The sequence below is a fragment of the Ammodytes marinus genome, assembly GCF_949987685.1.
Source record: "Ammodytes marinus genome assembly, chromosome: 1".
In the NCBI taxonomy this organism is placed as follows: domain Eukaryota; kingdom Metazoa; phylum Chordata; class Actinopteri; order Uranoscopiformes; family Ammodytidae; genus Ammodytes; species Ammodytes marinus.
The window spans coordinates 14,366,996-14,390,724 of NC_137230.1; the positions used below are offsets into that span (position 1 = coordinate 14,366,996).

The 23,729-nt window shown below is 42.3% G+C and overlaps 1 protein-coding gene across 1 annotated transcript in view; it reads right to left on the bottom strand.

Annotated features, from left to right (window-relative positions):
- fbn1 (fibrillin 1) overlaps window positions 1-19,641 on the bottom strand; it is a 61,343-nt gene extending 41,702 nt beyond the window's left edge. Inside the window, exons 1-13 of the mRNA XM_080025901.1 lie at window positions 19,352-19,641; window positions 18,836-19,116; window positions 16,819-16,901; window positions 15,315-15,413; window positions 14,327-14,422; window positions 13,306-13,401; window positions 5,956-6,153; window positions 4,742-4,867; window positions 3,423-3,548; window positions 1,948-2,100; window positions 1,627-1,860; window positions 338-490; window positions 135-254 (exon numbers count right to left, since the gene is read on the bottom strand). Of these exons, the coding sequence (XP_079882027.1) occupies window positions 135-254; window positions 338-490; window positions 1,627-1,860; window positions 1,948-2,100; window positions 3,423-3,548; window positions 4,742-4,867; window positions 5,956-6,153; window positions 13,306-13,401; window positions 14,327-14,422; window positions 15,315-15,413; window positions 16,819-16,901; window positions 18,836-19,017 (1,666 nt within the window). The 5' untranslated portion in view covers window positions 19,018-19,116; window positions 19,352-19,641. The remainder of the gene's footprint in view (window positions 1-134; window positions 255-337; window positions 491-1,626; window positions 1,861-1,947; window positions 2,101-3,422; window positions 3,549-4,741; window positions 4,868-5,955; window positions 6,154-13,305; window positions 13,402-14,326; window positions 14,423-15,314; window positions 15,414-16,818; window positions 16,902-18,835; window positions 19,117-19,351) is intronic.
- Window positions 19,642-23,729: the final 4,088 nt, after the last annotated feature.

The window sequence follows — 23,729 nt, forward strand, 5'->3', positions numbered from 1 at the left end:
TGTACCTGTGTGTGTGTGTGTGTGTGTGTGTGTGTGTGTGTGTGTGTGTGTGTGTGTGTGTGTGTGTGTCTGTGTGTCTGTGTGTCTGTGTGTGTCTGTGTGTGTGTCTGTGTGTGTGTGTGTGTGTGTGTAACCTCGGCACTCTGTCCTGGTTGCAGTAGTCTGGAATCCAACAGGACACTGGCAGATGTAAGACCCGGGCGTGTTTACACATTCTCCATGGGCACAGGGGCTTCTCTCACATTCATCGTCATCTGGGGAAGAAATATAAAGATCAATCCTTGTTCACCTTGATGCACCTCCAATTAAAGTGTTCCTCACTCTGTCAGACACTTACCAATGCACTCTCCTCTTGGATCTAACTTGAAACCCATGTTGCACTCGCAGCGATATCCAACGCCCGGCATGGGGATACACCTGCCGTTCAGGCAGAGGTTGCGGTAGGCCTGGCACATGTTGGTGATATTCTGGGTTTGGATAATAGGGGGACCTGACAGAAAAAATCACACAAACATATATGGATCATATATGCTCTAATGAGAAATAAATCCAAGAAAATGTACATACAGCTTGATCAAACAAAGCAGTAAAGGAAATACAACATCTCCACTGCCCAAAAAAGCTAAATGGCATTTCATAATCACGTCGTCCTGCATTTTCCAGTCCTATCTACACACTACATTAGCATTGTACTGAGGTCTGGCAAAACCCACTATCATTCCCATTAAGGCGAGAAAAAAAAGGAAATACTCCGAGATGTTGGAATTTCTTAAGAGAAGCTTAAACTCTGCCAAGCTCCTTGAAAATAGTTCAGTAGGAAATGTTATTGAGGAAGATTTTTTCACATGGCAAATTCAACTCTTGACATGGTCTGGTCTGCAAACATGCTAGAATGTTATCTTTCAGATAGGACATTTTCTGCACATGAACTTTGAATCTCTCAACAGCAACACCCAAATGAGACAGACAATGCTGCGTCAGTCCACAATTACTGTAAAAGTCTTAGTCTAAATTTTCCATCATTAGTGTGTAGCTTGTTAGCTGGATTGTGTGGTTTGTGGTTACTCAAGATTGGGATTATTATCATGGCTACACAACACTAGTTGGAGGTTGTGCATTGCATATCCACTGAGTCATACCAGCAAATAATGATGTATAATCTATTATTGCACTCGTCAGTTTTGAAGACGTATCATTTTAAATCTCTAGTGCGTAACTTGTGCATAAAATGAAATAAATAAATCCTATTCGCAATCTACGAAGGCATGCTTCATGTAGATGGATCTACAAAGGCATGCTTCATGTAGATGCGCCGATAGTGTCGTTGTAATTATTTAGAATTCCACATGGGGGGCGACAGAAGTTACGCACTATAGCTTTAAGATTGTGAATGTGAACCAAACACAAGCAGAAAGCCGGATCATGGGGGCACCTTTAGCTCAGTTGGTAAGGCGTCCCCCTCCTGGGCCAGGCCCAGCAGCAGACCCGGGTTCGATTCCCACCCGCGGTCGTTCTCTGCATGTCACTCCCCTCTCTGCCCCATTTCACCTCTGTCTCTCTGCACTATCAATAAAGCATAAAATTGTCCAAAAAATATCTTTAAAAAAAAAGAAAGCCGGATCATACCTGGTGGAGGGGGCTGAAGAGGTAGTTGTCCCGGAAAATGTGGGTACTGGCCTGGAACTTGGCCTGGACCTTGGCCTGGAAAGGGGATTTGACCAGGGATAACTCCAGGGCCTGTTTGACCAGGGTATGGAACCGGGTAGATGCCGGGTAGATCTGGGCTCCCTGGGACATGACCGGGTACCAGCCCTCCACCGTTCCCATCGGGCACCTGGATGCACAGTTTCTGGTACTCTTCTAAAAATCAGCACATGTCAGCTCTGTGTTTAGATACTAGAGACACATAGACAAAATGTAAAGCCCTGCGATAGTGAGTGACCCCACCTGCTCCACGAATAGGGCACATTTCAGGAACGGACCCAACAGACCAGCAGCGTCCACTGTCACAGCAGCACTGTCTTTTGGTCAACAGCTGCGAGTTTTGATTGGCGCAGCGCCCGTTCAGCAGGCTAGCATAGCAGTACCCACCGCGAGCATCTGTGGGAAACAAGACAGCATGACGTCAGCTCTTCTCATGTTGCCGTATGGTATATACACCATGTGTTGTCTGCATGTTGAGCATATTGGTCGGAGTACAATCCAAAAGTTGTAACTTCATATTTTCAATCATTTGGAGGTTAGAAGCCATTTCCAATTGCCATCACATCCTATCTATGAGAACCTTTCCTACATCCTGCAGTTCTTGGCACGGTGCACCAGTGTGACTAACACTCAGAATCCCTATTAACATAAATATATCATGTCTTGTTTCACACCCAGCCCATTCTGCGTATTCACATGGAGAAACGCACAGGCTACACTACTGATTGCTTGGTTAAGCTCGACAAGATGTCAGGCAAGCGTAGAGTTGGTTGAAGGGAAAACCCCTTAAGGGCCAGCGTAAATGTTAATGCTTAAGTGTTGCTGCATGGGAAACACACTAAAATGCTTGGCCGCAATAGTTTTCTAGGGCGAAAAGACTCAGACATTCCTTCTTTCAAACATCCTCTCCTTGGGGGGCAATGTGTGCTTGCATATGTTTGTGTGTGAATGCATGTGTGTTTGCATGCACGTATACGTGTGTGTGTGTGTGTGTGTGTGTGTGTGTGTGTGTGTGTGTGTGTGTGTGTGTGTGTGTGTGTGTGAGTGTGTGTGCGTGCGTGCGTGCGTGTGCATGTGTACATGTACCAACAGACCATTCTGACCCAAATTCCTCCCTGGTCTGTTTTGGGTCAAACGGAGCTGAACTTGTGAGCTTTACAGGCTTTTCTCTGGCCTGTGTGTGTGTTTGTGTGCTGTGTGTGTGTGTGTGTGTGTGTGTGTGTGTGTGTGTGTGTGTGTGTGTGTGTGTGTGTGTGTAAATAAACACACTGTTATCAGCCCCCCCAGGATGTGGACTGTTCAATGACAAATGCACACACTTCACTGTTCATGAAGACTGATAGAAGACAAAGACACACACACACACACACAATTCAAAGCAAAGCCACCTTAGAACAAGAGGAGCCCACTTTACTTCCCGTATCAGATAAAGAGAATATAGCTCATTGTTGTGGAACTGAACCAAGCAAGTGACCACTGGCCTAAACTCTACCAGCTGGAAAGTTGGACTGATTCCAGTTGTTTCTGCTCTCTGTCTCTCACCAGGGAAGAAGTGAGAAGCACCAAAATGGGTTGGAAAGGACAGAATGAGACGTCATTTCACCTTTTTTTTGCTCAACTGCTTTTCTTATATTTTATCTATCCAATGAGCCAAAGCAAAAACAATGCAGTTGATTGTCTTGAGGTGTGACAGATGAGTACGACGAGATAGAACCCACCTATACACCTGGATCCGTCCGCAGAGGTGTAGTATGCCTGGGGACACTTGCAGAAGTAGCTGCCAGCAGTGTTGGAGCATTCACCCACGCCACAGAGACCGGGGATGTTTGAACACTCATCCAGATCTGGAGAGAAGAGGAGAGGAGGATATGACCAAAACAAATGATGAAGTATGTGTCAAAATGATTTAGAATGCTCCCTGTTTGTTTGCTCTATGTTGCTAAAAACTGCATAGTAAACAGTAAGGGGGAAACGATTAAACCGAAACTAACTTGAAATGTGTCTCCAAGAGTGACTAGAGACCACATGTTGGCAATGACAATGGAAATAAGGTATTGTCACAGGATATTAAATCCAGGGGCCTCTGTAGCTGCTCCTCTGTAAGCACCGCCCGTTTAAGAAATACGATGTAACTTAGACCCGTTTGAAATGTCTTTTACACAGTCCAGAAGTTTTCCGGCAATTATTTCTGGGCATAAAATAGCACATATTTTTACTCTGCAGATGAGTGCCACAAAAGACTGCTCAGTCTTTCTCACCAGAGTCAAACTTGGTCTGGAAATTGTCACATTCATGTCTTAATGAGCCAACTGTAGATCGCTTATTTGTGGGAGGACAGAAGTGATGCAAAGAGAAGGATTTTATTTGAGATTAATTTGAGGCAGAAACATAAATAAACATATATAATGTGAGTTTCTCAAAGTCATAATTTTAAAGTAAGAAAGAAAAGTAATTGAAAAATCATTTTAAAGTAAGAAAGGGTGGTGATCAAACAGCCACTGCAGTCACAGTTATTTGTAATGCTAAATTTAATTACAAGATAGCATTAAACTAAAATGCTAAACTAATTTAACAATAGCACAAGTGTTAAAAAGTCCCAAGTTAGCAAAGTGACTATGTAATATGTATTATACTGCAATATTTCCATAACCTTGACTAACATCAGCCACCATTCGCTACAGGTCATACCAGACCAAGTGATGTGAAGAATCAGCATTCCTTTCAAGTCTGCCGAAATTAAGTGTTACAAGGGACTACTGAGAGAAAGCTGGGTGCTGCTTCAGTTTAATAAAGCCTTTATCAAGGGAAGGGCAAAGTGACTTATGTGTGGTCTCTCCCCACAAAGTAATAATCAGAATACCACGACTGAGGTGAAGTTAACCACAAATAGGCGGATGCAGCTTTTAACCCTACTTTTCCCATTGTTAATTAGAAACTTTGTAAAAATAATCTTTCAGCCTACTCTGTCATTCAGGCAAACACAGAAAGCCAGACATTTCACAGTTTTCAATGCGGTGGCTGCTAGCTTGATTCATACCTTCACATTTCTGTGAGACCTCGTTGAACTTGTGCCCAGCGGGGCATTTACATTCAAAGGATCCCACCGTGTTGATACAGTTTCCTCCTGCACAAAGTCCAGGGATGGCCTGGCACTCATCCACATCTGTGCAGACAAAGCATGCAATTAAAACACCCCACGACATACATACACACATTATGTGTGATTTTTTAAATGTACAAAACATGAGCACTGACACAGAGATGATAAAAAAACGAATAAATCAAGAGTCAACCCACACAAACACTCATATTAACATTAACGGCCACATCTGCACAAGCCTGAATTTGCACGGATTGAAATTGGGTCTGTTTTAACAGTCTCCATCAGCAGAGTGACAAGGGAAAAGAGAGAGAGAGTGAGGAATGTCTCCTGCAGGAGGAACAGAAATCAAAGCCAAGTCGACCAGGGAAGAGATAGAAGGAGGGAAAACACAGAACGGACGGGTCTACAGTCAGTATAGGTTATAATTGAAATGTGCGACGCTGTGAGTTACATTTGTGATTAAACTCAATTCATTTTGACAGATTATTACGTAGGTCTGAGGCCAAAAAGCTCCAGGAGGCTGTGACCTGACGCAGAGTACTGCATGTTCCTCAGGGTCCTGGCTCTGGTCCGTCTCCCCTGCAGAGGTTCTGATGTTGTTGGGTCTGGAGCCGGCAGGCAGACGGCCGCCTTACCACAAGTGAACCCTCCCACGTGGCACCGCCAGCACTGACCCGTGATACTGACTCTGACAGTCCCAACACAGCGGGTGGCTACGGGCATTCCATACACATGTGGGAGGCACTGCCACCCACCCCAATTTAACCCAATTAGAACTAATCCTCTGGAAAAGGGGGTGATGGGTAGAGATGAGGAAATGAAAGAGGGATAAAGGCAGGAACCAGGAGGGAGAAAGGGGTTAAAACGGGCTGAGACAAATAGTAGAAGAAGAAGAAGAAGAAGAAGAAGAAGAAGAAGAAGAAGAAGAAGAAGAAGAAGAAGAAGAAGAAGAAGAAGAAGAAGAAGAAGAAGGAGAAGAAGAAGAAGAAGAAGAAGAAGAAGAAGAAGAAGAAGAAGAAGAAGAAGAAGAAGAAGAAGAAGAAGAAGAAGAAGAAGAAGAAGAAGAAGGAGAGGGGAGGAAGAGTGACAGAGATAAAAGAGAGACAAAAACAGAAAAGGAGACAGAGATGCTGGGGGACAGACTTTACCTTGGCAGGCCCCGGTGCGGTGGTTGGGTATGAAGCCTCTTCGGCAGGGGTGAGGCTGGGCAGGGCACATCTCACAGGGGTGACCCCAGGCTCGTCCCACTGTGGCACAGCACAACGTCTTTGTGCACACAATGCCTGTGAGCTGGCCTTGACACATCTGGTTATTCACCGAGGCAAAGCACGGCCCAGTGCGATAGTCTGCAGAGGCAAAGGGTTCACATTTGTGAAAACTTTCCCCCACAATGCAAAACAGCACAGTTTGGTTACCAGTGGAACACATATACAGAAAGAAAAAGTCATACAGAAATTCCATTGGTTGAAGCACATTAGATGTAGCAGGGGATTCGTGAAAGATTTCAACTAAAACTGTGATAAAGAAATCGTACCTAAGCCAAATGTGAAAAACCATAAAACTGAACTTTTTTCTGCGTGTGAAAAAAATGCTTGACCAACATGAAAGGAAATGCTCAAACTGAACGTAATTTAGCATGACATCTACAATTCACTAACATTATATGTGATGAAAGTGCTGCAGAGCGGACAGTAGCACACCCCATAAAGAATGCATTGTCTGCTCCTGGCATTTTAAGCGGTCTGGCTCTCAGGTGCATTGTACGTGTATGCGTGTGTGTGTCTGTGTGTGTGTGTGTGTGTGTATGTGTGTGTGTGTGTGTGTGTGTGTGTGTGTGTGTGTGTGTGTGTGTGTGTGTGTGTGTGTGTGTGTGTCTGTGTGTGTGTGTGTGTGTGTGTGTGTGTGTGTGTATGTGTGTGTCTGTGTGTGTGTATGTGTGTGTGTCTGTATGTCAGAATAACAGAGATAGGGAATGGGTCTGGAAAACCTTTTAAAGTTGTGTGGGCGGCTGCGGAGAGTAATAGACACAGTAAAAATAAGTACGAACACACAGACAATGACAAATCAGTCTGGAGCACTTTGTATATGATCATCAGTTCTTCAATTATCTGTATTGTATTTTTAAGGCAAAATGGCACATTTAACATGTGGTTTGCCGCTTTTGACTATTTTCCTAGTAATACATAATCTGGGGAATAGGTCATCATCCCTGAGGACGGCAGAGTCTGATTGACAGGGTGTGCCTATGGAACACAGTAGGTGTTTTCCACACTCGCTCCGGCAGCCTAGAATTAAAACTAAATAGCTTATAATAAACATGAGCAGAAGAGTGTGAAGAAAAGTCCCTCCATCAAGATTATTCATCTCCCCTCCCCTTCAAACTGGTTTGAACCCAATTCCCTTGATCCCGCTGCTTGCATGCATCTAGCCCCTCGCCTCATCCTCTCTCCAAACAACACTCCTCCGTTGCATACTCCCCACAGATTTAACAAAACCACAGAATCTTAGAATCTTATCAGGTGAAGGATTGGAAGACGGTGAAACAGAGATAGGGACGGAGAGAGAGAGACAGAGAGAGAGAGAGAGAGGGAGGGAGGGAAAAACGCATCCCTCCCAAAAGAATCTGGCCGGGATCCAAAAGCAAAAATCATTTCCACATTTCACGGCAGACAACAGACAGCGAGAGGAAAGAGGGAGACCAGTTCCAACAGTGCAGTCGTCTAAAACAAACGAGACATTGTGCGTTTCCCGTGTGGACCGGGGCCCAGCCCAGACCCGTCACGTGCAGCACAGCCTCCACGCTCTCTCTGCCTCTGGCAGCAGCGCTGTGTGAAACAGAACTGGGTCATCTCTCCTTCTCTCTCTCACTCCCTCCTCCTGCTCAGGATTTACTGGAGACCCAATGCTTACCATACTTTAGTCGTCTTCATCTTTTATTTCTACCAAGGAGTGGAACCTATAACGAAGTACAAATTTGGTGTACTTGTACTTTGAGTGTTCCCATTTTTTTTTGGCAACCTCTACAACACTACAGAGGGAAATCTTTTCAGTCTTAATCCACTACATTAGTTTGAGAGCTACCAGAAAAGTTGCTACTTTGAAGATTAGGTTGCTTTACTGAGATCATATGATGCACTGACTTCCTGAAATATGTAGCACTACTCCAACAATTTTGACATATCAGCTTGACCAGCTACAAAATATAGGAACAGTTAATCCACATTCTTACCAAGAGTTAGAGGATTCATACAACTCTCAAGTCTGCAGTAATAGTGTGCTGTTCAGGGACTACCTATTATAGGTGTATTATAAGTATTAAAGGTGTAGTGAACAATTCTGCAGAACGCTAGCTGTCAATATCACTTTTTGTCAAAATCAGTGAATACAGTATCTGATAGATCTGCAACCTGTATTGAGGGTACTGAAAACAAATCTGTTGTTAATACTCTGTAAACTGGCATGTTGCTAGCTATGGTGGACCCCCTCTGTTGACATACCCTTTGTTTACATACCCATTTACAGAGCCTAGGCACTGTGCCAAAAAGCAATTTAGACAACTAGTGACATAATCGCTGATTCCAACTTTAATGCAGGATGAATGATGCAGGAGCTTTATACTGGAATGTTCCACAGGTTTAGGAAGAGGGGTTCTGGCTCTCAAACTGTAGTATAGTAATCGATATTAGTGAGCTGTCAATAAATATTGTTCAACTGGAGTAACATTGTCATGTCATCCATCATTAATTCCGCAAGTAGCAACTTGTACAGTTAGCATAGGCTACATGTAGCTTCAAGTCTAGAAACTGGCCTGGCTCTGTCTCAAGGTCGCGTTTTCTGAAATAGTTCTGCAAATGACCCCCCTGTAAAACTGCAACCTGCTGTGTGGCTAGACAAACTTCATTACCTTCAGGCTAACTGTTTTCTCTTGTTTGTGGGTCTTTATGCTAAACTAAGCTAACCATCTTCTGGCTAAAACTTTGTCCCAAGGCTAATCCTTTTTAAAGTCAATGTATCAGTAATTTATAAAACTCAACATATATTTGATTGTACATTTTCTGCTAAGTCTGCTGTACTTTTTCTTATAATGGAATATTTTATCATTCTTGTATTTCTACTTTTTATTTTTATTTTTTTATTATTTTTTTGGCATTTTTGCTTTATTAGACAGATTGGGGAGACAGTGTTGAAATGGGGCAAAGAGGAGAGGACATGCAGAGAACTGACCCGGGCAGGATTCGAACCCCGGTCCGCTGCGGGGGCCTTAGCCCAGGGGGGGCGCCCTACCAACTGAGCTATGAGCACCCCCATATTTTTACTTTTAATTAAGTCAGGAAAGTGAATACCTCTTCCACCATTGTTTTCAACTATCTTTAGCGTGGAGGTAACAAATCCAAACAGTTGCCAAGCATATTCGGTTCCTCTCTATCTACTGAAACTCTTCATTGTGTGCCTTACCTGCAACAACAAAGGAAAACACCATATATAGGAAAAGCAATTACAAGAGCTATGGAAAGTTTTTACATGGCACCTATACAAACAGAGTACAGCAGACTGTGTAAAGAAATCAAGTTTCTCTTTTCATTTGATTAATGTTTATGAGTTATTACTGTTGGGCTGCCACACATAATCCATCTGACATAATATCTGCCTATTATAGCCGTTAGTGGAGCAGAACAAACACTGAAAACAAAAGCATCTGCAGCACAAAATAAAGCAAATACAAGTGCATCACTTCAACAGTCAGCTGAGGTAAACAGGGAGAGGCGGACAGCTGTATGGGGGAAAGTGGTGTAATTTCATCTGTCATCTCACTGTCTCTCTGTGAACTGCATACAGCTGGGGGATCCACCCATGTCCTGTCCATCTGGGAGCAATCGCACGTGTTCACACACAAAATCGCTCAAACACACACACACACACACAGAATCTCAGCCAGTGTCCCGACCCTTCATCCGCAGTCTAGCCAGAGATGATCTCAAAAAACGAGAAAACCTTACAAAATTGTTGCTCTTGTTTCTTTGATTTACTGTTACTTTTGGAAACACATTGTCATATTATCCTAGATGCATCACTAAACATGCATCTTCATACGGTACCGGGTAGATTGTTTTGACTCTCATTAGCAAGCGATTTGAATGTGTGTGCAGAGGTGAAGTTACTGTTGGAACACAATAGAAATGTCAGCTTCCTCGATGAGTTTATGCAGGACAACAGCCTCAGCGTGAACAGGAGGGAAGCCCGCCGGGAAGTGGGTCAGAAGAGTTTCCTGGATTAACTCAAAAATGTTTGAACATACACACACGAAAAACCTGTCCGCCTTTTCCATATCCACCCTTCCTTCATCTAACCCGTGCTCAAAGCAACATTCCGTGACTTTACATATGCGTAACTTGTTCACATACGTCTGTGTATGCATACGTTTTTGTGTTTCCATGAATGTGTTATGGGCTCTTATATCTGGGTGGGGCCTTCCCTATTGGCCCGTCAGCAGATTTCCTCCATCCTCCCACTAACATTTTGAGCACACACTCAAGCACGCACACACACACACACACACACACACACACACACACACACACACATACACATACACCCTTGGTTATCTATCTATTGTGGTTTGCATTGGGCTAGAACAGAGCCTGATAGGGGAAAGTCAGTGAGGCATTTAAAGACAAGAGAGCCCCTCAGCTGACTGACCGACTTCCCTGTTGTGCTCTGGCCGCAGGCTTATTAACTGTGTAACTAACGTGTTGCCATGTTCCAGACCAGTCTTTCACAACCAGCCCAAGTGAACTCGATGGCGTCACACCGAAAGCAGGACTTTATTGCGGCGTAGCTAAAAGACTCTGCAGCAGGAGCAAGGAGCGCTGTGTGCGATCAGCAGCCGTGTGGCTGGGTCTCACCAATCACACATTCCAACCTTAATCACATTTGTAACCAACAAAGAAGACGTTGATGACCCATCCCAAGCTGCATTTTCACTGCAGGCAGCTGTGCCTGCTGGTGGGACCACTGGTCAGCAGATCACCAGTCACTTTGGCAGCATGCAACTCAAAGTCACACAGCTCTGCAGGACCAGGATCTTTCCACATCCAGGAAAACCCTCCTGAGTCCAGCTACTTCTCCCCTAGTCAGATCACGTGTTGGAGTAAACCTTGTGTTTAGCTAATTTGATAAGATCAAGCAATAAGGAGCACAGTTCTACATCACATTGAAAACAGTGTAGAGTTGTGCATGCGCACATGGATGTGTATACATTACAAATGTTCTTTGTGTTTGTATGCGAGCACAATGGCTTTCCCTTGGGAGAGTATGGATCCCAGCCAAGGAAATTCCAATGAAATTAACTTAACCCAAAATGCCACTGTATCCCTTGGCCTACTTTCTCTACCTCTCTTGTTATAACCAAATGCGAGATGAATGATCAAATAACGATACCAAAGGCTGAATTTACATGACCCGAAAATATGATTATTTCAGTGTTGATCAACCTGAAGTCAATCAAATGTAGCGATGATATTAAGTCAATAAAATGTAACGTTGTGAATATCACAAGTCCCCAGACTTAGGGTTGGGCAATAATAGGATATGATAATTATCACAATGTAATTTTCCTCAATAAAATGTTTTACAAATGTAAAATCAAAGTTTGTTATAAATAAACCACCCATAGGGTGGCAGAGGGGGTCGCAAATGCACCTTAACCTCTAGTGGCCAACTGCCATCAGACAGAAGAAGATGAACAGCCAATCCTGTTGCAGGAACAGAGGTAGGCTCGACTGACGGGCTTGTAGTCGGAGCGGAATGAAATTAAAGACAAAATGAACTTAAGTGACACCAAAGAAGGTCTAAGACCTGCTCAAAGCAGGAAGATGCAATCGTTCACAAGAAGAAATGTAAAGTAAGTAGAATACTTTAGACCGCCATTAACTGTCTGGTTTCTTCAACTTTCACTCAGGAGCAGCTGGCCTCATTACCAAGGTCCCGGTGCCCAACTGATACGGACTCTTATCCACTTCCATAGACACTGCATTGCATCAACACACATCTTTACACACTGCATACTGTGATCATTAAACTCACTCTTATCTTCTCTATGTTTACAGTAGCACCAACAGAACAAGGCAAATGTATGTGTAATAGTTAATTAGGCAATAAACCTTCTAATCCAGAAGTCAGCCTTTATTCTTGAAAGAAACATGATATTACTTGTATTATGATAATTATCAATATCAATGATATGAGCGTAAGAAAAATATATATATAAATTGGTAGGTATGTTTTATAAGTAAATTACATTTTGACATTTTTCTATGAACACACTATGAACACCCATTTCATTTCAGCTCAATGTACTGTGTTAAGATGAATGAGCAATGATGGTTGGTCTACACGCAGCTGCCCCCAGACACACGCAAACACAAACATTCTGCCTGTTTCACTCATAAAAAAACACTTAGGATATTGCAGAAATTAAGCTCCCATTCCCAAAGCAGCAGACTGTGAGTTGCCAGTTTGCTCGTTACCTTACAGTTTTTAAACCAGATGTGGTCAAATTATTTGCCTGTACATTATGTCATCATCAGAAAATCCTTACATAACACATAACAGTAGAAGTTTTCTGAGCTTCCCTGTGTTCCCTGAAAAGTATATCTAGTATATCTAGAAGAAACTGTTCTGAAAAAGAAAGTGCATCATTTAAATTCCTCAACTGACTCACAAAGCTTTTAGCCAAGCTTCCACAGGAAAGAGTGGAAACCAAAGCTACAACATGCAGAAGTGTGCTGCAGCAGATAAGGCCTGGCGCTTACCCACCACGTCACCAAACAGTGTCTTATTAGTTGCACGTTAAACGAAAACCCCATAGTAAACCAGAAGACAAATCGCCAGCCAGGCGCGTACTGACAGGCCTCAGCTACGTTAAAAAGGATGCTATTAATTAGGAGATCTGCTGCCTCTCCAAATATTAGCTTTACAAGGTCCCCACTTTGACCTCTACAGGTCATCACTTTCACAGACCTCCAGCACATACACAAACCACACACTCCATTTGTGCACGTTTCACTTACAAACACAGCGCAGGCTGCCCTCTGTTTTCGTGTGCTTGTATACTTTAGAGCATTATTTACACATGTGCCAGAGTGCAACCACAGGAGGTTGGGAGGTCTTTAGTTAACAAACAGCGCACATTTAGAAAGACATCACATTCCCGAGAGCGTCATTTAGAGCAGATGTGGAAAAAAATTGTCATTTCTGAGCTGAAGCTCAACCTGCAAATGTTCCACAACAAACCACATTCTTGGAGATGTTAGCATGACGGAGCAGGAATCGTCTTCAGTCACACACACACAAAAATTACAATAAGAACCGTCTAACAACATCAAGTCACTTTTTCACTGAGGTGGCTTTGAAAAACCACCTCAGTGGGTGTGAGCAGTGAATGTAGAGCAAAGAGGTGGTGTAATGTAAGATGATTGAGGAGAAACGCTGTTCCTTACCTCTCTCACACTGAGCCCCGGTGAAGCCGTAGGTACACACACATCTGTTGGGAGCCACGCAGCGTCCTCCATTAAGACAGCCATTTTCACAAACCGCTGGAGAGGAAAGAGAAAAAGAAAAAAAACAATGACACAATAACAATACTATGAGGACACTACTGGCCATCATTTTATTTGGATGTGATAACAATGTAGTCAAATGCAGAATTCTGGGAAAACAATGACATTGCTAAAAACAAGTCAGATAGGAGAAGGAACAAGCAGCTGTCCATTATTCAGAGCAGCCGCAGCTAAGACCCAATATGTAAACCACTTTAAGTGGACCTAAAACCAAAAGTGAGCACACCCAAAATACTGGCAATGCTCCTCTCAAATCAAAGGAGAATAGTGCACACATCGAGACATTGGTCTTTACATAAATAAATTTGACTAATCTGAGTGTTTTGGGTATCAAGCCATCTGACTGCTCATGTTTTACTCGCCCTGTTAAGAAGCGTAAGTGCAGAGTTATTATCAATAGGTAAGATTTGCCAAAAACTCAATAAATCTAGCAGCTATGTGAGGCTTGGAGCTAAGTGCTTATGCTAGCATGACAACGAGTACACACTGATCACATTGAATCTAACCGGTTAGAATCAGGGGCATCTGGAGGTGTGCTTATCACAGGTGGAGGTAGTGCTAAGTTATGTCTGTAATGGGGCGAGGGGCTTGGCTTCTCCCCTTATGACATCACAAGGGGAGATAAATATCGGGTTTCTCATCAAACTTCAACATTATCAGCACATTTTAATATAATTTCTATATGTGTCACCTATTGTGCAAATTACACTTTATAATTTTTTTCTTTATGGTTTTAATTTGATATGATTTATAACATTAATATGAGTCCTTGGTGTGTCTAGAGACATCCAGAGTGTGAGAAAAATACATCCCTCTCTCTCTTTCTATCCACCTCCACCTTTCTGAAAACCTTTGTCTCTGTCGTTTTGTGGTGTAAAAGATAAATGTTGAGCGTACTTACGTTGACCGCAGTGGTTTCCCACGTAGCCTTTCTGACACTGGCAGTTGTCCTCTGCACACGATCCCCCATTCATACACCGGATATTACAGTGATGGACTGTGACACAGCAGAGCAATGATGGAGTTAAATTCAGAGTACACCGCAGATCAGATTTACAACATAAACAAAATGCCCCCGTGAACCATAGTTCTTGAAAGTCATGCTCAGATCTAATTTCCTATACATTTATAGTGTGTAAACAGATGAGCACATTGGGTTGAAGCGTTGTGCGCTGCAAGAGAGAAACATGGATAATATGTTAACTGTGGACGTCATCCAAGACACACACACACACACACACACCCAGTCGTCTCACAAGACACACACACACACACACACCCAGTCGTCTCACACACATACACAACCCGCGAGATTGGCAAGAACGTGATTGCAGCATATATCAATTGCTTGGGGAAGTTTCAAGGTAAGTTTTCAGGAGGTTATTTGGCTGAGTATGTCATATTTCTAGTACCATGCTAGTTAGGACTCATTACTCATGATGAGGAGAAGAAATCTTAAGAAAAAAAAGATGCAAACGGCAAAGCGTGGTCTAAATTTAAGAATCTAAGCCAATTAGAATCTCCTTTATTCTAAAACTACTGAAGAAAAGACATGACAAAAGTGCATACTTTCTGTCATATCTTGTCTGTCGCTGCTTGTCATCACGGTTACTGTGAATATTACTGTGAAATGCTTTTTCTTAAGAAAACTGCTCCTTCGTAAAAAAAAGTATGCAAAGACAGGGGTGGGGTCAAGGCCATGCTTTCCAAAATAAATTGAGTTTCAACATACACTCCTATTTACATAAATCAAATCTCGAATGTGTTTATTTATCGGCCAAGTTCAAGTTAACTGCCCCACCTCTGTAACACTCACCATATAACAAAATCCATTCATCTGATGAAAGCGTGTTAACTCCTTGCTAAAGTGGAGGTGCTGTTTAACTGACCTGACTTGGATCCACAGGTTGGGGCAATCTGGCCAGTGGGGCAGGTGCACATGTTGGGTCTGGAGCAGAAACCGTCTCCACATGTACTCCGGCAGATCGCTGCAAAGGGGAACATGAGCCTCAGTCAAACAACATGGGAAAAACGTTCTATGTCAGGTGCAAGATAAAATAACAGTCAAGTGCTCCCTTTATGGCGCCAGGATTTGATTGTACGTGAGAGAGAAAATTCATGTCATGTATCTGTTGCTTTTCAGCCTTGACTTCTACAGATTTAAAAATTTCAGGTTGGTACTTTATTTGGAGCAACTTGGGCCATTAACTAAACCTCATACTGAACTCTCATCTATTAAGAAAAAAACTAAACAGACCACAGTCCAAATATGGCCACATCTTCCTCCTAACCATCATCATAGTGAAGTTGTGGAGCCCACTTGGCAACGGCTTCAAGCTACTTTCGTCTTTCAGTTGTGTTGCCATAAGTGTATACCAGTGTGTGTGTTTTTGGTTGGAGCTGGCTGTTTTTTTGGCTCAGTCGCCTGTTGTTGGCTTGGTCCCCTTCCCACAGCTCCCATCAGGTAGAGTCCAGCCCCTGACCCTCAGTCCCTGAACCCCACTGCTAAACAATGTCATTAAAGCTGCGACAGGCATCCGGCCAGCCGACCAGCCAGACTGCAATCACACAACCCTACAGCCTCAGCCTCAGACCTTCCTGTCTACGCAGGGGGCTTGGGGAGTACAACTTAGGAGAAAAGAAAACCAAAAGAAGAAACCTCTGGACCAAAGCTTTTGACCAATTCACACCTGTTTTAGTTTAAAGTTGAATTAGCCACACACGCCCATTGCTAATTTAACATTTCTGGGTGATCAATTTTGCGTGAACCTGAGTTCCACATATTGATTTAAATCAAATGGATGAATAGAAAAATAAATTGAAAACATATATTTTCTTACACATGTATAGAAAAGACAGGTGCAGCATATTGTTGCATTAGTTTGCTAAATGATTACATTAATTTGATAATCAAGATTATTGCAAGTGTAATGTAGCTTTGAATGAGTGGAACACAAGTGTTCCGACTTCACTTTTTCAGCTGTTCAAATAATGAATGCAACAAAGTTTCTGACAGTGTGGGCTGTGTCAGCATTATTATCTAAAAACTGCAATCCCTTTCTGGTGTAGCCGTTGGGTTACTATGGACTCACTGAACAAGTGCAATACTAGAGTACAGTAAAGGAAAAGTTACATACTCACGATAATAGTGCATTAAGTCAATTAGATACTGTTAAAGAAAGAACGTAAATCATTTCTTATGTGGCAGCCAAACGATGAATATTCAAGCCTGGTTTGCAGGAGTCACATTACTGTTGTTGTATTTTCAGGTAATATTTATGATACTGTGACCGGAAACTGACAATAAAAAACATCAGGCCGATGGTGATGAAGAGCTCAAAGTTGTACCGGACCTGAATTTACAGCAGGGCAATAACGGAGGTTTATACTCACGGACAATGCACTGGTTCCCTCCAGTCAGAGTCTTCCAGCCTGGGCAGCAGTATGCGTTGTTCCTCGAGCCACACACATTTGGTCTGTGGAAGACGCAGCATCAGCAGGTCAATAATCCATGTGACACACAGTTCAGGTCACTCATAAATCAAGTCCATTATATTTGTTAAGATCATATTCACAGATTTGTCTTAAGAGGGCTTTGGCACATTCAACACCCTGTGTCCTTAGACCTTGCATTACTTTTTACCAATGAAAGTTCAGTGATTACTGATCCACATACTTTAAATCTCTTGTTCTTGCTCTCAAGGACACTTGTTAGCTCTTGTCAGTCACAATTCCAGTGAGAGTTTTAAGAAAAGCAAACAGACAGCCACTCCCAACATACTAAAATTACTTTTTCGCAACAAAAAAAGCCACAAAAAACAGAACATGTCCTTCCTATTTATTTTAGTATATGTGTGTCAATGACTATACCAGTGGTTCCCAACCTTTTGTTTGCTTGTGACCCCTTACTATGAAGCAAAGCCAACTCCCCACCCCTCATCATGGGCGTAATGAATAGAGAGCAGCTCAACCGAAGACTGATTTTTCCTTATTTTTTACTACCGAATAAGTCAATTTATGAAGTATTTCACATTAAAAAAAGACAAACTATGGGGTATTACCTCTGCAATTTTCAAGTGACCCTTTAGATTCATCTTGTTGACCCACTGTTCCAGTCTCAACCCCCCTAGGTAGAGAACCACTTGAATATGCTGAGGTGTGTGCTTCTAGTGGGGATCTTTCTCTAGTCAGGCGAGGCCTGGCATGCAACAATTGGCACCTCACACATCTTAGGTGAGGAAAATATTATGCTGCACCAAGTATTTAAGGGAATTTGATGCGCCTGTGCAGTCCAAACCACCTGTAGGTCTGTGATAGGCAATACAAGAATGTGAACTTTTGATCACCTTCTGGGCGTGTATTGGCCCAGGGGTCAGTCCGTGTATACAGTATAATGTACATTGTAACTCCAAACAGATCCGGGAGGAGAATAATGAAGCCTGTTGGATCTCTGAAACATTCTTACGGTGGTAAGTCAGCGTGACACAGTGTGCAGCCTGTGTGCACTTCCTGCCTCTGAACCCAGATGTTCCGATAAATGAACTTAAAGCATGTCAAATAGAAATGCCTGTGGAGAATGCTCATCGAGCTGTCTGCCGTGTGACCTTCATCAGCTGTTTGCTGTCAGCACTGGACACAGACCTTTTATTTTATTTTATTTCGTAGTTTCCCTCTGTTTGTCTGACTTTCTTTCTCTCTTGCTCACTCTCTTATTCCCATGCACACACATTCACACACACGCACGCACGCACACACACAAACACACCCCACACACACACACAAACACACACCACACACATATACACACACACACACACACACACACGCACACACACACAACCTATCCAGCAGTGACCCACTGTGTACAGCTGCAGATGTGATTTATCCATAACTGGGGTGTGGTGTTTTTGGCCAGAAAGAGGATTAGGCTGTTAGTCTCTCTCACTCTCCTCTCTCTCTCGCTCTCTCTCTCTCTCTGTCCCCCCTCTCTCTCTCGCTCTCTCTCTCTCTCTGCCACAGCCACACACACGACCAATGGCCTCCTTTGTTTGGATGTAATGTATTATTGCAGTGAACAGGAATGTGACATCCTTGCCAAAATTTCATTACTAAATTTTGTTTCAAACTTCCCATCAGAGAGACAGTCACTCATGGATGGGTCTCCATCTGCCTTATTAAAACACTCTTTACCCTTCAGTGATAATGAAAGGGCCAACAGGTTATATGTGACAGACACCTGCTTCGAGCCACAAAATAAATAAAACACACCCACACACAAAAATGTGCTCATTGAAATAAAAAGTTTGTGTGGGGTGGCCTTCTATAGGCCTATAGTGGAATAATGGATGAAAAAATAGATAAAAAAGCTGTTGCCAAATTGAACTAATAAGGATTCTAACAGCAACATTACCCTCTGAGGACGTCCGAGCCTCCCCGCCTCTTGGCCCTGCTGGCTCTGGAGTCGGTCTGCTTGGTCATCAGCTCGCTGTCCCCGGTGTCCAGCTCCTCTCCAAGCGCAGCGCAAAGCGACAGCAAGGCCACCAGAGACACGGCCAACTGCATCAACCGTCCTTTGCACATACTGTCCGACATATCCAATCTCTCAAGTGTGCAAAGCCAGCGCTCGCTGGAATAAAAAGTCTCCTCAACGAGTTCCACAGACCCGTCGACCTCTTCAGTCTGGAGTCAAAGCTGCAGAAGAATAATAATAACACAAATAAATAAATAAATAAATAAATAAATAAATAAATAAAAACGTTTGAAAAGGCGCAGAGTGCAGGAGATGCTGCGCGAAAGAAAACACGTTCTTGGTGTGATATGACTTTTACTTTTATTATTTTAGAAAATCATTCAGCTCAAGAGTCGCAAAAGCATGCAGTGTAAACCTGATAATGTCCAAAAATACGCACGAGAGTCGTTACTTTACCTTGTCTCCCGAACAGGAGATTCGCCTCAGACCCGACAGAGGACTACTTCACTTTTACTTGCAGGTTTTACTGAATAAAAAAAAGAGGCAAAACTGCGCAAAAGGAAAAAAATTACTCAAATCTTTCGCTGAGCTGCTATAAGTGGATGCGCATCGTAACTTTTAGGAGTCTGCTCGTGCGCATCCAGTTGCGTGTTGACTTTGCAGAGATAAGTTAGAGGAGCTGATGCATTCCAGAGGATGAGAATGGCAAAACTCACTGTGTCTCTCCCTCACAGCAAAGCTCTTTCCTCATCCCTGCTCTGCTCAACTTTCCCCAAAACTGTTTTTCCCTTTCGTCCCCTGTTCTCGCGATACAAAAGCTTGAGTGCAAAAAAAAAGAAAAATGCGATAAGATAAGCGCTGGACCTTTAGCTCGGAATTTTAACTGTTGCAATAATATTACAGGGTAACTACAAAAGTTCGGAAGAAGACGACAGAGCTTTGAATATATTCATACATCTGTGTCAAAGTCAGTCAAAAATGAGATGTATAATTGCAGTTTGTTAAAACAATGCACCTGTTCACTTAACTGTGAAATGTGGCATATGCACCACTTCCTAAATCACACTTTGTAAACGGTTAATTAATTGTAACTTACGGCTTAATAAATGTTAATAAAATATATAATTGCTCATATGAGTACCAGAACTGATACAAAAACTGCTCTTTCGAATAATAGATTAATAATTCATAACTGATAGACAGATTTGTCAACATTGTCAACATTTTTCTTTCTTCGGTGACTTCGAAATAGACTAACATTAGTTCACAAAATTCCAACTCTGTCCCAGCAAATACAATATGATTTTTTTATTTTTATTATTCCTCTTCATTTAGTATTGATTCATTTCCTACACATATTTACACTGTGCATACTGTATATTTTGAGGAATTTTGTCCAGGGCAGTGATAGTTTTCACACACACTGATTCGTGCCTGTAGCCACACCCAGCAAACATAGAGTGAGCCTGGCTCCTCTCTCGAGTATGCTATCACTCTAAAACGAAGGAAAAGCTTTCTGAAACTGTATACTCCACTACACTGGTTTCCACTATTACCTTTTTTTCAAAAAGAATTCTTCTCTTCATTACCCTCATTCTCCTCTCACACGTGTCCAAACACAACTTTAAAACATGCATTTATTCATAGATTATGTGTTGACGTTTCACATTAGATTTTATACTTTATGATCACGGCAACATGGAAATCTCATCAGTAGGTACAGAACTTTGGTTGAGACAAAACACAGAATTTTCTGTTTTTGCTGATCCACACCGCTGAGCCTGATGTAACCCTTAAAGGTGAAGTCACCGTTTCTGGAGAATGTGTGTTGTCAAAATCAGTGAATATCTCCTCACGATCCGCTACCTGGTGTGCTGAAAAAAAAACCAGCGTTAATATACAGCCTAGGTTCGGTAAACTGGCATGGTGGGCCCCTTTGTTTACATACCAGTTTACAGAGCCTAGGCTGTTTATTAACACCAATTTTTTTTCCCAGCACGCACTTAGTACTGACAGGTAGCAGATCGTGAGGAAATATTCACTGATTTTGACAAAAAGTGATTTTGACAACAAGCATTCTCAAGACTTGCTTACTCAACCTTTAATACAATTCCCAGCTCTTCTGTACAGAACATAGTGGTGATCTGCTTAAGCTGCACACCCTATGTGGTGTACAGGATAGTATCTATATCATTAACCTAACTTCCACTACTTTTCTCTTCTATCCTCTGACACTCAGGTTGAGGCACGCATCTCCACTAAACTTGCTGACATCTCCAGTTGGATGTCTGCCCACCACCTCAAACTTAGTCTCAACAATACGGCGCTGCTTTTTTCCCCCTGGAAACTCTTGTCCTCTGCAGGGCCTCTCCATCACCGCTGACAAGACCACGTTTACTCCCGGACAGACTGCCAGGAGTCTTTGTCTGCCTCGGCTGTCAGGCAGCACCTAGCGTGCAACCACCATGCAATTCCTGCAGGTTTGCACCTAATCACCTCGGCCCAATTCAACTTTTTTAATGAAATCACGGCCCTTTGCAAAAGCTTCTTTTATTTTTTCTCTGGAGTTATGTCCGTTTTCGGCTACTGCAGCTTTGCTCTCAGACAGCCTCCCAGAACACGCCCTAGTGAGCCCCCAACCACTCCACCAAAATATTGGAGGCCGCCCTATCTTCAGTTTCATAAGTTTCTCCACTTACCTCCCTTTGTAAACTCCCTTCCCTGCCTGTCCGTGACCTTTCCTATGTAATTTGATGTTTCAATGTAAGGCTTTCAAGAGATATGCTACCATTGTCCAGACTGCTTGACATCTCTCCTCATTACTTCACCAAGTCCCAACCCAACCCTCTGATAGCAGTATTATAGATGAAACCAACACTCAGTTGGTGTTTTGCTTTCATGTCAATGATATAACTTTGTTAGTGTAAAACATGATAGAATACATTTATTTCAAATAGTTTTCATTGTCTTCATCATGCCTCATTCCTTACTGCCATAGAAATTTAAATCATGAAAAAATCTATTCCCTTTTTTTTGCTCTTTTACAGTATTATTATGCTGTCACAGAAATATAAGTCTGGCCTCTTTGGACTCACAACCCTGGGTTCCATAATAATGGAGGCAATCTAATAATGGAGGTACAGCTAAGCATGGTTTGGTTTTATAAGAATGTAAATGGGAACTGGAACTTATCTGACTATTGAACTTTTGTGGGTAAATGGTGTATAAGTAGTAGTAAAGTTGGCAAGAGAGACAGAGGTCCGGAGGAAAGGATAACAGGTCTGGAGTGGAAGAATAAGATAGTCTGGGGGAGAGGCAGAGAGCAGAAGTAGTGACTGTGGATTGGAGTGGATTGTTTTGACAGACAGACAGCCTCTCCCTGGTCATCTTGGAGCCTAGTCTTTCTCCCCAAGGTCAACCGCTGAAACATAACGCGGTGACCTGGGTGTCAAGAGCTGAGATGAGAGCTGAGTGCTTGAGTCCAAAGTGGTGCTGGTGGTTTTAAAGTCAGAGACAGCTCACTGGCTTTGACACTAAGAAACTCTTGACTTCTAGCATCAATAGGTTTCTATTGCAATCTTACCTTCTGTCTGCTGTGGAAAATTAGTAAATGCAATCAATTATTTACATGGGTTAGATAGGTAAATATAAAGATACAGGCAGCAGCCAATGAATGTGTATGTATGTAGTATAATAGTTTTAAATATGAAGCTCATTTGAAGCTAAATCCAGGGGTCAGTTAGCTCATTTAATCATTACTAAACTTTAGCACCATTTAGTGGTCTGTGAGGCATACAATTGTACAGTGAAAGTACAGTGGAGGTAAAACTAGGAAGCCACAATATTGTACAATGTCACTGTGACCTGACACTATGCAAGTTCAAATTGACCTTGACCTTTGACCTCCAAATGTAATGAGTTTATTGTCTAATCAAAGTGTAAGGTTGAATCAAATTTGACAGAAAACGCTTAAGGCATTCTTGAGATAGGCATGAGTTCAGTTAACTTGACCCTTGACCTCCAAAATCTAATCAGTTCATCCTTGAATTAGAGTGGTAATTTGTGCAAGGTTTGGAGAAAACCCCTTAAAGCGTTCATGAGGTATTACACTCACAAGAATGGCTCGGACAGACATACGACCGAATACACATCATTAACCAAAAAGTGTAAACATGTCATGTTTACAGGTTTTTGTATGGATTAAACATACACATCAAATGTGTTAATAAGCATGATCTATAGAGGTGATTTTTTTTAGACTTTGTATTAATCCAGACTAGCAGTTCTCCACTGTCTTTGAGTTGGAACTAACCATTTTGTTAGCTGTAACTTCATAAGATCAGTATTATCTTATTATGGAAGTAAATGAGTGTCATCGGATTTTGAAAATAAAAAGCCATTGAATTTTAAGCACTGAATATTTATGCATTGAAATAATGTATCTGAATTTTTTGCCGCATTGAAATAATGTATCTGAATTGTTTGCCTCTGAATTTAACTCATAACATTTTAAGCAACTAATTTTCACCTTTATTTTACAATGTTCTCAAATTCAAAATCAAATATTCAACGTTAAAAAATTCAACGTGCCAAATTCAACTGCAAAATCCCATGTATGAAATTCAGAGTAAAACTTTGGGGACCCAAAGAAGAGCAATCGATCATAGATGCTCGATCGCGTTCAAACAAAGAGAGCCAGTGGGAATATTAGCTTGTTGCCTTGGATACCCCTGACTGATGCAGGAAGGCAAATCAGGTTTTAGCCATGTCAAACGGCAACGCAAGTAACGATGGTGCTTGGGTGAGTACAAACATGTTTCTTTATAGGGAAGAA